The sequence below is a fragment of the Sus scrofa genome, chromosome 2 (assembly GCF_000003025.6).
Source record: "Sus scrofa isolate TJ Tabasco breed Duroc chromosome 2, Sscrofa11.1, whole genome shotgun sequence".
NCBI lineage: Eukaryota > Metazoa > Chordata > Mammalia > Artiodactyla > Suidae > Sus > Sus scrofa.
Window position 1 is genome coordinate 48,030,575 of NC_010444.4, and position 16,703 is coordinate 48,047,277.

A 16,703-nucleotide genomic window follows, 5' to 3' on the forward strand; every position below is an offset into this window, starting at 1 on the left:
GCCAGGGATCAAACCAGCATCCTCATGGAAACTAGTAGGGTTCACTACTGCTGGACCACAAGGGGAGCTCCAACATGGACTCTTTATCTGGGGAATAGACAGCAGCAGCATCTTCCAGAGCCGGGACCTCAGGACAGGGGCATTCATCTTCCCCTATCTGAACTCAAGAGGTGTCAGTGGAAGAGTACTCTGGTGGGCTGTGGGGCTACATGGGTCCTTAGAGCTGACACCCAAGCTAACATTTATTCTGTGCCAGCTCCTTACGCGGACCATCTCACTGAACAAACACAAATGGTTTATGAACAAGACACTAGTATTATCCGTTCCACTTTCCAGATAAGGAACAGAGGTGCAAATAAGCTAGACTCAATTGGTAAATGGTAGAGCTAGGGTATGGATTCTGTCTGTATAGCTGGTGATCTTAAGGGACGAAAACAAATGAATTAGCAGAGGCAAGGACTCATCACCTAAGAAATGACAGATGTAAGGTCTGCAGGGGTTCAGCCCACTTTTTCTTAAACACATATTTTTCACTTTGAAAGCTGTATGGTCTCTGTCGCACCCACCCTGCCTTTGTAGCTCTAAAGCACCTGTATAGATCATCTGTAACCAAGTGGATGTGATGTGTTCCAATAAAGCTTTATTTATATTATAAATGGTGGGCTAGATTTGGCCCTCAGACCGCAGTTTGCCTCTCGTTGGACAGAGGAAAGAATGCGGGGTTTGGAGGAAGCCAGACCTTTCCTTCACTCCCCCTCAGATTAGTGGCCTCAGATTAGTCATTTAACCTCATCATCTTCAGCTTCCTCATGTCTAATAACTAACCCCTCTGGGGTGCTTCTTAACTGATTTCTTTTAACTGATGTACTGAGCCCCTCTCAAGAGCCACATACTGTGATGGGAGCTTGAGATACAGCAAGAAACAGATGCTGTCCTGCCCTCATGGAGTCCACAGCCATGAGCACAACAAGATAACCTTGGGAAAGACATCAGCCAGCACCATGCTTGGCTCTGGCAGAAAGTCAACAAATATATCTCTTCCCACTGTCTCACCCATGACTCATCATTCAGGATCCACTGCTTTCTTTTTTGTCTTTTGTACCCATACTGAGGAAAGAGGCAGGAGCATGGGGTGGAACCCAGGACTTTAATATGTTGATAACCCATTTTTATACAATGCTGGCCTAATTGTGAATCATAATTTTTTCATTAACTGATCTCATTTTACTTGGTAATATCCATTTATGTATGTGAGAGCACTAAAACTCCATTTCCGTTAAATATTATATGATTCAGTTGGTTCACTGATTTAGACTTTTACTACGCCCTATTCCAAATGAATGAGTCATCCATCTTTTTAGAGATAACAAGGACCTTCAAGATCAGGCCAGCCCTATGTTTCTGTTCAAACATGCCCAGTGTGGGGGACAAAGGGAAACCAGCATTTGGGGATGGAGCTTTGAACAGCACCATGGTCCTAAAAGCTCTTGCTTTGGCATAGAAATGTACACATGGTATGCCTTTTACTCCTTAATATGCCCTAATATGTTTCAGACATCTGTTTCCTTCCATCTCTTTAAAGAAAATTGATACCAAGATGATAGGCCATGTTTGTCTTTGAAATTCACTTCTCTCCAGCCCTTTGCTCCCTAGAGGCAGTATTTCTTAGTGGTTAGGACCACTGCCTCAGGGGACAGACTTCCTGAGATTGAATCTCAGCTACTTCCTTCTGAGTGACTGGGACAAGTTTCTTATTCTCTCTGTGTCTTCTTGCTCTCATCACCTATAAAATGGGCTAATAGTTCTCACCTCCTAGGATAAGATGAATTGGTATGTGAAAAAAAGCTTACTGGAGTTCCTGTCCTGGCGCAGCAGAAACAAATCTGACTAGGAACCATGAGGTTGTGGGTTCGATCTCCGGTCTCACTCAGTGGGTTAAGGATCTGGTATTGCCATGAGCTGTAGAGAAGGTCACAGACACGGCTCGGATCTGGTGTTCCTGTGGCTGTGGTGTAGGCTGGCAGCTCCAATTTGACCCCTAGCCTGGAAACCTCCATATGCCATGAGTGTGGCCCTAAAAAGCAAATAAATAAATACATACATAAAAATATAAGTTAATAATAAAATAAATAAATTAAAAAAAAAATGAAAAAAGCTTACAGCAGACTCGTGGTAAGTGACAGTTATCCAAGGAGTTACATGGTGGGTCCCCAGGACATGCATGTTCACCCAGCACGCATGAGTCTGATGTGCACGAGTTTTATCTCTCTGACTGAGGTCTCTGGCAATGGTGTGCTTGCTCTTCTTTCAGTATCATCAGCTCTCTAATTTGCAGGGAACTCTAACAGCCCCTTCTGTCCATGACATCCTTTGCGTGCCTCCAATGATAGGGGCTTCCTCCCCCCAGAGCACCCCTTCCATGATGGGAGGGTACTGGTAGTGGTCCCCCTATTATTCCCAGGTCTCCTTCCCTCTCCCAAACTGGCTCTTTTGAGAGTCTCTCAGGAGGAAGTCATCATAAGAGCTGTGGTCCATAGCTCTGAGCTCCCCAACATTGTAGACCCTAGAACCTTAGCACCTTGTCTATCTCCAATCTGTACTTTTAAGTTACCTAGCTAAGGTGTGCTGTGCACCTGCTCACTCCATCCAGACAGCTGAAGGGACCCTACCTAACCCTCTTCTGCTTCCTTCTGGCCCCTGTCTCATCTCTTTTTTTTTTTTTTTTGATACTTTATTTTTTTTATTACTCAAATGAATTTATCACCTCTCTAGTTGTATAATGATCATGAAAATCTAATTTCACAGGATTTCCATCCCACAGCCCAAGCACATCCCCCCACCCCCCAAACTGTCTCTTCAGGAGACCATATGTTTTTCAATGTCTGTGAGTCAGCATCTGTTCTGCAAAGAAGTTGTCTGTCCTTTTTTCAGATTCCACACATCAGTGAAAGCATTTGATGTTGGTGTCTCATTGTATGGCTGACCTCACTTAGCATGATAATTTCTAGGTCCATCCATGTTGCTAAAAATGCAGACATTTTGTTCTTTTTAATGGCTGAGTAATATTCCATTGTGTATATGTACCACATCTTCTTGATCAACTCCTCTGTCGATGGACATTTACATTGTTTCCATGTCTTGGCTATTGTAAATTGTGCTGCAGTGAACATCGGAGTGCATGTGTCTTTGCGAGTCATGGTTTTCTCTGGATAGATGCCCAGGGGTGGGATTGCTGGATCAAATGGTAGTTCTATGTTTAGTTTTCTGAGGAATCTCCATACTGCTTTCCACAGTGGCTGCACCAATCTACAATCCCACCAACAGTGTACTAAGGTTCCTTTTTCTCCACACCCTCTCCAGCACTTATTGTTTGTAGACTTTTGGATGATCGCCATTCTGGCTGGTGTAAGGTGGTACCTCATAAGAGGTTTTGATTTTCATTTCTCTAATAGTGAGTGATGTTGAACGTCTTTTCATGTGTTTTTTGGCCATCTGTATGTCTTCTTTGGAGAACTGTCTGTTTAGATCTTCTTCCCATTTTTAGATGGGTTTGTTTGTTTTTTTGGTATGGAGCTGCAGAAGGTGTTTATAAATTTTGGAGATTAATCCCTTGTCAGTTGTCTCATCTCTTTTTATATCACGTTTACAAGCGTGGAAGATGCCATCCAGTGGGCTTGGCATCTCTGTCCCATATCTCTGATTTCTGACCTTACATGGTGAGCCTGACTACCTCTGCTGGGAATGAATTCCATAGACCTGACCCATTAGCCTGTATTCTGGCAAGACCTGTAAAAGAGGCATTAAAATGACCCAATAGGCTCTCCTCGCTATAGCTGTGCACTTACCATTCGCTGTGCACTTATTCTGAGACATACACTAGTCTGAGTGCTTTATATACATTATTATACATTATCCTCACAGATCTTGAGGGTGGTGGATGGGTGTTATTATTCTCCCATTATGGGTGGGGAAAGTGTCAAGAGATTGTTGGCTTGTGATCATGTAACCAGTGAATGGTGGACCAGGGATTTATTTGAATCCATGTCCTTATGAATCCAAGCCTCTGCTCTTATAGGTAATAATGCCCCCTCCATTTCCTTAGAAAGTTTCAGAAAAACCATGAGCTCTTTTTGATCTGGCATGAGAACTGGCCCCACAAATTCTAACAAGGGTACAATAAGCAGTGCCCGGAGTGAGGGAGGTTTGCGGATAGTATGGCCATTCTCTGTGCCAATGAAGCTCCATCCGGATGGGCAGAGTCTGAAGCATCAGAAGACAGTGCGACAGGGGGTCCTTGCAGCCAGGTGAATGTTGTGCTGTGGGGCTGGGCAACTCACAGCAGGACCAGACAGTGGAGGGGGAGGTGGGCTGGCAAAAACTGGGCAGGGGAGCAGATCCTTAGCTCGGGGACCTGGGTGTGGGGCAGGCTTGGAACTGACAGGGAAAGAGGGTGTGATCTGGGGAAAAGAGGAGTGGAAGCCCCATTCAAGAGCTGGGACCGGGAGGTCCCGTCTTGGCTCAGCGGAAACAAATCTGACTAGTAACCATGGGGATGCAGGTTCAATCCCTGGCCTTGTGGTGCAGATCATGGACACGGCTCAGATCTGGCATTGCTGTGGCTGTGGTGTAGGCCGGCAGCTATAGTTCTGATTCAACCCCTAGCCTGGAAACTTCCATAAGCCTTGGGTGCAGCCCTAAAAAAAAAAAAAAAAGAAAAAGAGCTGGGGCTAGCATCTCTAATGAGAAGGCAAACTGGGCATTCTGACTTAAAGCTGTGGGGCATCAGGATCACCACCATCAGCTTCCCAGCAGACCTTGTGGGGTATATTTCTATATCCTTTGTGCTAGTGGTTGTCGGGTGGATGATTGGATGAATGAATAGATAAATGAGTGTGGGAAAGTGTGAAGACTTCAATCTGCCTTCCCCCACCCCCAAAGATGGGGCTGAGGTCTCTTGATCCAAGGCAGTGGAGAGGAAGAGCAAGGGGTTGTCATGGCATATGCAGGGGTACACTCTGACCCACTTCTCCTATCCCTTCTTTCTCCAGAGGCCCCTGCCAAACCTGAGGAGGCAGAGGCTGAGCCCTTCACAGACTCCTCTCTGTTTGCACACTGGGGCCAGGACCTCAGCCCCGAAGGCCGGCGAGTGGCCCTGAAGCAGTTCCAGTACTACGGCTACAACGCCTACCTCAGTGACCGCCTGCCTCTCGACCGGCCTCTGCCTGACCTCAGACCCAGTGGGTGAGCAGAGTCAGTGGCTGGGCTCTTGTTGACCTGCCTGGGGGGAGGTGGAGTCTCTATGGTGCTGGGAACAGAGGCAGGACTCGGTGTCTAAACTCCTGGGTCTCTTTCCAGCTTCAGCCAGGGTCTGCCCCCTCAGTCCACACTGGGAAAGTCTACTTCCCCTTTCTCCCCCAGCCTCAGTTTCTCCATCTTCTAAGCAGGGGGAGGGCTTTCTTCCATTAGAAATTTTGAGGATCGGAGTTCCATCATGGCTCAGTAGTTAATGAATCCAACTAGGAACCACGAGGTTACAGGTTCGATCCTGGCCTTGCTCAGTGGGTTAAGAATCTGCGGTTGCTGTGAGCTGTGGTGTAGGTTGCAAACATGGCTTGGATCCCACATTGCTGTGGCTCTGGTGTAGACTGGCGACTACAGCTCCAATTCGACCCCTAGCCTGGGAACCTCCATGTTTCTCAGGTGCAGCCCTAGAAAAGACAAAAAAAAAAAAAAAAAAAAAAAAGAAAGAAAGAAAGAAAGAAATTTTGAGGATGAATAACCTCATTTAATCCTTAAGGGCACAGGAATCATCTTGCATTCCTGTTAATAAGTCATCTTAACCCAATTAGTTGCTTTTTTTTATGAACAATTATTTTTTCACGTAAATTAGTTTTTTAAAGTACATCCGTCTTCTGAAGCTAACAAGTCATTACACCCGACGGAGAAGTCTGTCTTGACTTCGTTCTTTGTTGCAGAAGATGTTCCTTTAAGGTTCAGTTAGAATTTTTATTACTCCTAATTATTAAAAATGTGGGCACGTACCACAGCTGAGAAAATCTCATTAATTTTTGTGAGATTTCCCCCCCGCCACACACACACACACACACACACACACTTTCTTTTCCCCTCTTCATTTTAAAATTTTTCTTAAAGCTGCAAACTGCAGTAAGCTTATATCTGGAGTTTTCAGGAAAGAGCTTGCCGCTAGGTTTAGAGGCTATGTTCTTTAGGAAGAAGAGTTCATTTCAGGTTCAGAGACATTTATTGAGCACCTGCTGTATGTTGTATAATTGGGTGTGGTTTTTCTTGGCCCAAGGGAACCTGGCTGGGCTCTGGGATGAAAGAGCAGCTGAGGATTTATAAGGGGAGCGAAGAGTAGATGTTCATTTAAAGAATATTTATAAGTACTTAGGCACCAGCATAGTCTAGGCACAGGGATAGAGAAGTGAACAAAGCAGACAGGAATCCTTGCCTTCCTGGACCTTGTGTTCTAGGTGGGCGAGGACAGATGATAAAGTGAAGAAGTTACCTATGTAGCAGGTTAGATAGTAGTAAGTACTGTGGAGAAATATAAGGTGGAAGAGGGAAATAAGAACAGCCTGGAAGAGGAGGAAAAGTCGAATTTTTAATGCGATGGTTAGAGGAGGCCTCCTAAGAAGGTGAATTTTGAACCAAGACCTAGAGGAGATGAGGAAGTGAGCCATGTGGATATATCCAGGGCAAAAACTTCCTGAGTAGAGGGACTGGCATGTGCAAAGGTCCTGAGGTCAACATATGCCTGGCATGTTTGAAGAAGAGGAAGGAGGCCCATGTGGCTAGAATAGAGAAAGCAAGAAGGCAAGAGTTGGAGATGAAGTCAGAGGGGCAACAGGGAACAGATCAAGTTGGTATTGGGTGGCGGGGCAGCTCTCAAACTTGGCTGCACATTCAATTCCCCTGGGAACTTTAAAATAATCCTGATGCTAGACTACACCCTAGACCATTTAGGTAAGAGTTCCCAGAGGTGGCACTCAGTGTCCATGTTGTTTAAAGTTCTCAGGTGAGGGAGTTCCCGTTGTGGCGCAGTGGAAACAAATCTGACTAGGAACCATGTGGTTGTGGGTTCAATCCCTGGCCTTGTTCAGTGGGTTAAGGATCTGACGTTGCCATGAGCTGTGGTGTAGGTTGCAGACACGGCTCAGATCTGATGTGGCTGTGGCTGTGGCTGTGATGCCGGCAGCTCTAGCTCCTATTGGATCTCTAGCCTGGGAACCTCCGTATGCCGTGAGCATGGCCCTAAAAGGCAAAAAAAAAAAAAAAAAAAAAAAAAAAAGTTCTCAGGTGAGCAGGTGAATCCACAGTTCAGCCCAGGTTAAGAATTGCAAAGAAGGGCTCTGTCCACTGCTGCAAGGTATGTGGCTTTTATCTTATGAGGGGCTACATGGGAAGAGCTTGAGCAGATTAGGTAGGTACCCTGACTGTCATTTTGAAAGCCCTTTCTGGTTGCTGTGTTAAGAGCAGATTGAAAGGGCCAGAGTGGAATCAGTGAGACCAGTTAGGAAGCTTATGCATGTCTCAATGAATGTAGTGGTAGCCTGGACCATGATGGCAGTGGGGCAGATGCTGAGATGAGGTTTGGATTCTGGGAAAATCCTGTAGGTGACTTTGACTAGGTCTAAGCCCTCTGGGAGTGTTACAGAGACGGTGCTTGGGGCTGGAGGAGAAGCAGGTTTGATGTGAGGAGAACCTAGAGGCTCTGGCAAAAGGGTCCTCAGAAAAATGGGGTCCCCAGCACCTTGCAGGGGCCTTGGCTATGACCGTGGCTAGCACAGGAGCTGTGGACTCAGGCACACCTCAGTGCATGTTTGTTCCATATTAAATGGGAAATAAGAAGGAAGCCAGGGAAAGGCTTACTTACTTGCTTACTGCAGTGTGGCTGTGATGCTGGTGTTCACATGGGCCTTCCCACGTGGACCACGCCAACCTGCAGGGAGGGCGGCAAGGAACTGGCATGACTGCCCATTCAGAGCTGAGGACATTGAGAAGAAGGGAGGGTAAGGGTTCTGTCTAAGGTCACATAGTTGGTGAAGTGGACAAGCTGAGATGCCAAATCTCTGCCTTTGACAGAAGCTCACAGCTGCGTTGGCTTTGACCATGCACGAGGCTTGCTGAGAGCTGGTGGAAACTTCTTTGAGGGGGTGCCCTGGATGCTAGTCCTTCCTGCTTCCAAGGGGGAGAAGAGGGGAGTTGTAGGGTGGAGGGGATGAGGCCCTGTGGCTTTTCTCAAAAGGTCTGGGCTTCCCAGCCAGCCCGCTCTGAAGGAAGTGCATTTTGGGAGGCAGCCCAGCCTGAACTTCCGGAGTTTGCTAAGATATGGACTCCAGGTGGGCAGAATTCTGTGGTTTCCTCCAGAACCACTGCAGAGAAGCAGTAATCATCATGGAAAGACCTTTCCTCTGCACAGAGCTTTACAGTTTATGGAGCTTCCACACTTCCCATGTGAGACAGAGTGACTGCTGTCAACCCCTTTCATAGCCAGAAAAACAGAATCTCTGATAAAAGAGCTAAGCCTTTTTACTCTCCAGGGGAGCTCCTGCAGTGGCTTTACGGTTGGTGGTTTCTCTTTGCACATGAATTTGGAAGATCCTGTCTTGTTCTACTTCAGCCAGACACACACCCGAGATCGGAGAGCTGTTGGGGGACCTCTCCAAACAAGCATGTGCTTGGATAAAACAATGCCTGTCTTTGTCTGTTAATTTCCATGAAAACATTCTTGCCTTGTAACAAGGTCATCGCTTGCTTATCCCGTTTAACTCATTTCAGAAACATCCTTTCAATATCTTCACTGTCATCCTATTTTAAATTACACTGACAAACATTTATATAGCATGAGCTGGGTTTTCAGGGACATGTTTGGCACTTTATTAATATTAGGTCTTTGATGTTTCACAGTAACTTTCTGGAGTTAAGTACTCGTCTAGAAATGCACAGTTTTTCTTTACACCTTACTCACAACACTTCTGACATCAGATGTGGGGTTCCCCCCCACACACACACTAATCAAATTCTGTGACAGCAGCTGGATATCCCTACAATTCAATTTGGTTTAGATAATATCTACCTGGAGTTAGTGTCAGATCCTGTCCATTAAGGCCTCAGTCCTATAGGACTGGCCCCACTTCAGATGCCAGTCACAAGTCCCAGGTTGTCACCTGTTCTTTTCACTGATGGGCTACAGATCAGGGTTCGACCCCTCCTTGGGTTCAGTAATTTGCTAGAATGGCTCATAGAAGTCAGAGACATACTTTCTTACATTTGCTAGTTGATTATAAAGGACATGGGAAAAGAACAAATGAACAGGCAGGTGAAAGAGACATAGAATAAGGCCTGGGAGGGTTCTGAGCCCAGGGGCTTCTGTGCCCGTGGACTTGGGGTGCATCGTCCTCCCACTATGAGGATGTGTTCACATCCCAGAAGCTCTTGGAACCCCATACTTCAGGGATTTTTATGGGGGCATCATCACATAGGCATAAATGGTTGTTCCCTCATTTTCCAGCCTCTCTCATCTCTCCAGAGGATGAGGGGGGGCGGGGTAGGGCTGAAAGTTCCGAATTGCTAATCTTGGCTTGATCTTTCCAGTAACCAGCCCTCATTCAGGAGCATATCAAGAATCTCCTCATTAGATCCAAAGATATTCCTAGAAATCCCAAGGGACTTGGGAGCTCTGGGCCAGACACTCCTTTCACTCAGGAAATTATAAGGGATTTAGGAGCTCTGGGTCAAGAACGAGGTCAAAAATTAAATATTATCAGGACCTGGGGGAAGAACCCATTATAGGTATTTCTTACTATTTCACAGTATTATTATTATTATTAGTCTCCACTTTACAATTGAGGGAACTGAGGCACAGAGAGATTATATAATGTGCCCAAGGTCACTGGTGGTAGAGCTGGGATTTGAACTCAGGCAGTCTGGCAATAGAATTTGTGCCTGGAGCCATCAGTGTATTTTATAGTATCCATTTTTATCCCTCTAATGGAGATGAGGACATGCTTCCACAGGTGCAGCATGGAGCTGATCAGTTTGTTTGGGTCCGGAAGTGGAAAAATTGTTCTAGTGAACCCCAAACCTGCTAAGTAGGTGGAGGGGAGCCTCAGCTATGGCTGATGTTGGGATCTGGGGCAAAGGGCTGGGGGTGAAGGGAGCATCTGGAAGGGAAGCCCCAGGCTAAGGACAGTCTCCAGAAGAATCACACCAGGGGCACATTGCTCAGCCCCCAACCTCTGTGCCTTGTCTCCTGTTACCTCCTATTTGTCCTTGGGGATTTCTGCCCCAGCAGGCATCCTTGGATTCTGCACTTTGCTTTTTGAGTTCTTGACTTTGCTTTTCCAAGTTCTAACCCTGATGTCATGCTTGTTGGCTTCATTCCTAGACCAGAAAGTGTGTGTCCTGAATTCTGCCCCACCCCCACTTCCATCATCTTGGCTGGGCCCTTATTTGGTCTCCTTTCTTGATCATCTGACCCACCTTGTTATCTGGCTGAGAGAGGACCCAGCTATGCTCAGTGTTTTATGCACAGGACAAGATGTAACCAGGAGAAAAAGTCCGTCCATCTGGTTACTAGGCTTCATGAGTTTATCCATCCAAGAAATATTTATTGAGCACCACATGTGTGCCAGGGACCCAGTAAGGTATCAGACAAAGAAATTTACACAAGGAGTTTATACTGTAGTGGGATTCAAAGTGGAAGGTGGTGGGAGAGCAAGGCAGGTAATTAGAAAACTTGCAGATGATCTTCTGCTTCCTTTTTTTTTTTTTAAGACTGCACCCAGAATATGGAAGTTCCCAGGCTAGGGATCAAATTGGAGCTGCAGCTGCCAGGGTACACCACAGCCACAGCAATGCCAGATCTTTAACCCACTGAGTGAGGCCAGGGATCCAACCCAAAATCTCATGGTTCCTAGTTGGATTTGTTTCTGCTATGCCATGATGGGAACTCCAAGCTCCTGCCTCCTTGGAGATGAATCATTCTTTCAGGTTTCTACTAAGTCAAAGGTTGCACTTGATGCCCACAGAAACCCTCTCCTCCTGGAGCCTCTACCCAAGGAGGTGGAACCTGGAGAGTGGCATCTGCAAGGAGCCTCCCTTTACCAATTTTGACTGCCCTCCCCTGGGAAAGGAAGGACATGGGAACTGTAAATGCCACACTTTTGTTAGCCTTATCTGCACTCTTTGATCCATGCAGAGAGAGGACATTTTCCTCCAGGATGCTTGGCTTTCAGGGAAGTCGAAGTGCCATTCATTATTCCTGCATTATCGTAATAAGAGCAGACAGAGCAGGCCCCTTGACTATCCAAGTGGGAAAACCCAAGGGAGACAGGACAGTGGTGGCCTCCTCTGGTGAGCCTCCTGGATCTCATCCTGCTGAGGGGTTTGCCTCCTTGCTTCAGGGAGAAAAGCTGCACCTCGGCTTGTCTGGACATTGCTTCATCCCTCACAGCTTCTGATGCAAGCTCCAAACAGCCACTTGGCTTTCTTTATGTCTCTCCTCCTGCTTATCCATAGACTCCAAAATAACCTCCTAGAGGCAAAAAGAGAAAAAGGGGGAAACAAGCCTTTTTTTTTTTTTTAAAGCAGTTCTATTTACCTTTTTCTTTTTAGGCCACACCTGCGGCATATGGAAGTTCCCAGACTAGGGGTCGAATCGGAGCTGTAGCCACTGGCCTACACCACAGTCACAGCAACACCAGATCCGAGCCAAGTCTGCGACCCACACCGCAATTCACAGCAACGCCGGATCCTTAACTCACTGAACGAGGCCGGGGATCAAACCCACAACCTCATAGTTCCTAGTTGTATTCATTTCTGCTACACCACATGGGAACTCCAAGGGAAAACAAATCTTGATTGGGGTGTGGACTATATACATTTGTCAAAATGCATCAAGCTATATGCTTAAGAGCTGTGTGTTTTACCACATGTAAATTAAACACCAATTGTTTGAAAAAATTAAGCTATGAGAAGGAGATCAGGAAAGTCATTTGCCCATGGGATGGAGAGGAAGGATGGAGGTGACATGTTTTGGGAGGTCACTGAGAAGATGGGTTGTGATTGTGGGGAAGGAGGATCATGGGGGTGAAAGTAAGCTCACCAGCTCAGGACAGGAAGGTGAGGGTGTGCCCCCCCAGTGGCAGTCAGTGGGGTAGGTAGCATATGGGTAATCACTAGTTCCATAGCAGCAGGTGCCTTCTTCATTCTTTTCTGCAGGGAGTGGGCGTTATTTCCATACAGGGCCCAGGGAGAAATGAAGGGATGAGCACCTGATCTAGTGGGATTTTGGGTGTGGGTAGGAAAAGGGGGGAACTCTAGGTCTCCAGTTTTAGGGCTATCATGTTGCCGTGGCAACTCTATGACTTACCTCTAAGGTGGCTCAGGGCAGAGCCTCTGGCAGATGCTGCTTCCTGCTTCTTGCTGGTAGATCTTCAGAGGCTTCTGATCCATCAGTAATGACACTGCCTTTGTCTCTTGCATCCCCTGAAGTCCACATCCCTCCCAGGGGTGAGGGTAGATTGGCTCTTGGGTTGACTGGTGGGTTAGGGCTGGGGGCTGAGGCTGGTAAAGGGGATTAGACTATTTTTTGCAGCCCCAGGTGGGAGTAGCTGGGACAGATCAACACCCACACCCACCAAGGAGTCCTGGGTCCTGAGCTGGAAAGATGCTGTGTGAACATCCAAGTGGAAAGAAGTAGGACTGGATTATAGCGGAGAAAGAATGCAGCCTGGAACCAGGGCTCTGGGTCCCCCTAGGAGCAGATTAGGGTGGCTGAGTATGGCCACCAAAGTTGTATGTATGGATTGGGAGGCCATGGGTTCTTCATGGTACAGCCTTTAGACAGACATCTGAAACTTCTGAACTTTGGATGTCAACAGGGCTGGATTCATGAGTGTGTATGGCCTTCCAAGGGTGCCCATGCCCTAATCCCTGGAACCTGTGAATATAGTGTGTCACATGTCAAAGGAGGATTGTGGTTACTAAGGAATTAAGATGGCTAATCAGCTGAGCTTAAAAGAAGGCGATAACCCTGAGTTATCTGGATGGGCCCAATGTATTCACAGGTCACTTAAAAAGTGGAAGAGAGGAGTTCCCCTTGTGGCACAACAGAAACAAATCTAACTAGGAACCATGAGGTTACAGGTTCGACTCCTGGCCTCACTCAGTGAGTTAAGTACCCAGTGTTGCTGTGAGCTGTGGTGTAGGTCGCAGAAGCAGCTCAGATCTGGCATTGCTGTGGCTGTGTTGTAGGCTGGCAGCTATAGCTCCGATTACACCCCTAGCCTGGGAACCTCCATATGCCATGAGTGTGGCCCTAAAAAAAAAAAACCTTAAAAAAAAGTGGGAGAGAGAGCCAGAGAGATGGCAGTGTGAGAAGGACTCAACCAGCCATTGCTGGCTTTGAAGATGGAAAAGAGCCATGAACGTGGGCAGCCTTTAGATATTGCAAAAGGCAAGAACAGTATCTAACAGATTGTCACCTAGACCCTCCAAGAAGGAAAGCAGTTCTGCTGATACTTTGATTTTAGTCCAGTGAGACCTTTGTTAGACTTCTGACCTCCACAACTGTAAGATGACAAGTCTGTGTTATTTGAAGCCACCAAGTTTGTCGGATTTCTTACAGCAGCAGTATTAGAATCAGAACACTATCCTATGTCCCCCTTGGCACAGGATCCCGGGAAGTCTAGAAAGGCTCTGTGCTTGGCTTAATGCTTTGCTGTTGCTGTGTTAAAATTACTAATAATTTCTGAACCAGGGCCACTGTGTTTTCTTTTCGCACCGGGCCTCGCCACTAATATATCTAGTCCTGCGAGGGGGAAGGAGGAGGGCTCCAGGTGAGGAGCTGGGAGCACAATTGCTGGACCATTGGAGAGTTGCAACCTGGGTGCTAAGGTGCTAAGGATTTACCACTTGCTCACTTACGGTGTGCCAGGTGCTGTGCAAACTACTTATTGTCTATTTTATCATTTTATTCCATCCCGTGTTTCTCCAGGGTAGTTTCATTTGTTTGTTTGTTTGTTTTCATTTTGGGGGCATAATGGAGTTCCTGGGCCAAGAATCAGATCCGAGCTGCAGTTGCGAACTAAGCTGCATGGATTTTTTTTTTTTTTTTTGTCTTTTTTAGGGCTGCACCCACGCTAGGGGTCCAATCGGAGCTGTAGTGGCCAGCCTATCCTACAGCCACAGCAATGCCAGATCTGAGCCATGTCTGCGACCTACCCCGCAGCTCACGGCAGCACCAGATCCTTAACCTGCTGAGCCCAGTGAACAAGGCCAGGGATCAAACCCACATCCTCATGGATGCTAGGTGGGTTTGTTAACTGCTGAGCCATGGCAGGAACTCCAGCTGCATGGATCTTTAACCCACTGTGCTGGGCCAGGGATCAGGGATCAAACCTGCATCCCAGCACTCCCAAGACACTGCCAATCCCATTGCACCACAGTGGGAGCTCCTGGGATAGTTATTATTATTTCCATTTTATATAGGAGAATACCTACTATTTACAAGGTTAAGAAACTTGTTCAAGTTTCTACAGGTGCTAAGTAGCAAAGCCAGTGTTTTTTCCTGGGTCTGTGTCTCTAGGACACTACGCAGCCCCCTTGTGCTGCCCTGCCCAGGGGAGCTTTTCTAATTTGGGATCTTGGCTCTATGGAGATGAACCAGCGGTGTTTGGAAGATAGGACTTCTGTGAGGGCAGCCTTAGGACAAAGGGGCAAAATTAACACCCTAAATAATGATTCTGCTCTTGCATCAACAACACTAACTACACAAACACAGGGGGAAATACTTCTTAACTGGAGCAATCTGGGAAAATTCTTCCAGTTCCTAGTTAAGTTAACACACTATGGGCCAATAATATCACATGGTTGTTCTTAAAAATAATGTAACCTTGAGCTCTATTAATACATTAAAATGAGAAGGTGGTAGTTTTGTTCTACTCTGCTGCTCAGACCACAACTGCAGAATTGGATTCTGTGAAATATAGAGAAAGTGGGACCTGTTTAAAGAAAAACAACTCAGGAGTAACATAACAAACAAATGAAGTTTCTGCTGGATTATGGAGTAATATTTAAAACCCAGTTCCCTGGGTTCCAAAGCCAGGTCTCTCACTTATAAGCTGGTTGACCTCCAGCACATTACCTAGCCTCTCTGTGCCTTGGTTTTCCTAGCTGTAAATTAGAGGCGGTAGTACAAAGATTGAAGTGTAATACATGTTACACATTGCCTTAGAACATTACCTGATGCATAGTAACTGCTGTGTAACTTTTTGCTACTTTTTATCTGGGTCTCTGATTTATAAAAGGGATGGCTTGGGGAGACAGGTTCTGGATTTTCCCATAAGGACCACTATATGGACAAAGAGCCACGCCTGCACTGGATGAGAGGAGGGCCAGCAGGCTTCATAGGATAGAGTGATTTTTTCCTAGTCCCAGAGTTCCACGTATCAGAGGCTGGAGGCAGACTCTGCTAAAGAGCAACGATGCCCTCTCCTCCTTTCTCTGACCTGTAGGGCCGGCCTTCCCCTAATCCATACCCTCAGCTCTCTCCTTGCCACACTCCTGGCCTGCTCTCCAGGAACCCACCACAAGGAGACGCTCGGTTTCTTGTGGAATTTGTCCACCAGAGCCAGCTGACTTCTGTTCCCTGGGTGGCTGGTCCCATTTTCCCTGGATTTCTAATAAGATGTTTTAGGAACAAATGGTCACCCTGCTTCCTGTTGGCTGTTTACTTTTTAAATGATTCCTTTCCCTCGTGTTTACTTATAATCGACATTTGACATAGCAGATCCGTTCTCTAAAGTGATAGTCACGTGAAAGGATGTTTGTAGAACTTCTGCCTCTGGATGAAAGCTGGCCATTTTGATGATCACATCCACTTAGAAGTTTACCTGTGTCAGATTCTGTCCTTAGATCAGGCTGGTCCATTTCCCTTGCCTTGCAGTCTCTTAAAACTCCCTGTTCTCCGATGTCCTTGGTCTCCTCCACATCTGAGTCACATGTGGCATCTTGCCCAGTCCCTGAAGCCCTTGACTCCACTAAGTATCCCTGTGACCCCTCTGGCTTATTGGGGATCTGGGCTTATTGTTGCCCGCAGGCAGGGAGTAAGAAGTCTATGATTCCCATTCCGTCAGGCCGTGATAGAATTCCCATCCCCAGAGCTTTCATAGGTCTTCATTCATTCTGCTATCCACTCTTCAAGCATTTATTCATTTGTTCATTCAGCCAGGTATCCAGAGCTTTCTGCATTGTGTGCTGGACACTGTGAGGTGTGAGAGGTACCTGGTGAGCAAAGCAGATGTGATCTTGACCTCATGCAGCTTATAGTCTAGTGGAGACACTAATATCTGTTAAATAATTACACACAAAAAAAACATGTTGCAATAACATATACATGGCATGAAAGACAAGCAGAGGGGACAATGAGAGGCTAACAGGGGATCCTATCCCAGCCCAGGAAGTTCAGTGTGTCTTTCTTTACTGGGCTACGTGCATGCTCTCAGGGAGAAAGGAACTGAACTTCGGCAACTGCGAAGGACTGGGATTCTTTATAGTTCAGGGTCTACACACAATCACATAGTCACACCATCAGAAGCCACACATCGAGGCTCTGGAGGAGGGAAGCATGGCTCAGGATATCCTGAATGGGCTTGAGTCTGCATCCTGTCTGCTCA

The 16,703-nt window shown here is 46.6% G+C and overlaps 1 protein-coding gene across 1 annotated transcript in view; it reads left to right on the forward strand.

Annotated features, from left to right (window-relative positions):
• The window catches only part of GALNT18 (polypeptide N-acetylgalactosaminyltransferase 18), a 367,881-nt gene that overhangs the window by 167,342 nt on the left and 183,836 nt on the right, over positions 1-16,703 (forward strand). The window contains exon 2 of the mRNA XM_005661126.3: positions 5,049-5,241. Within this exon, the coding sequence (XP_005661183.2) occupies positions 5,049-5,241 (193 nt within the window). The remainder of the gene's footprint in view (positions 1-5,048; positions 5,242-16,703) is intronic.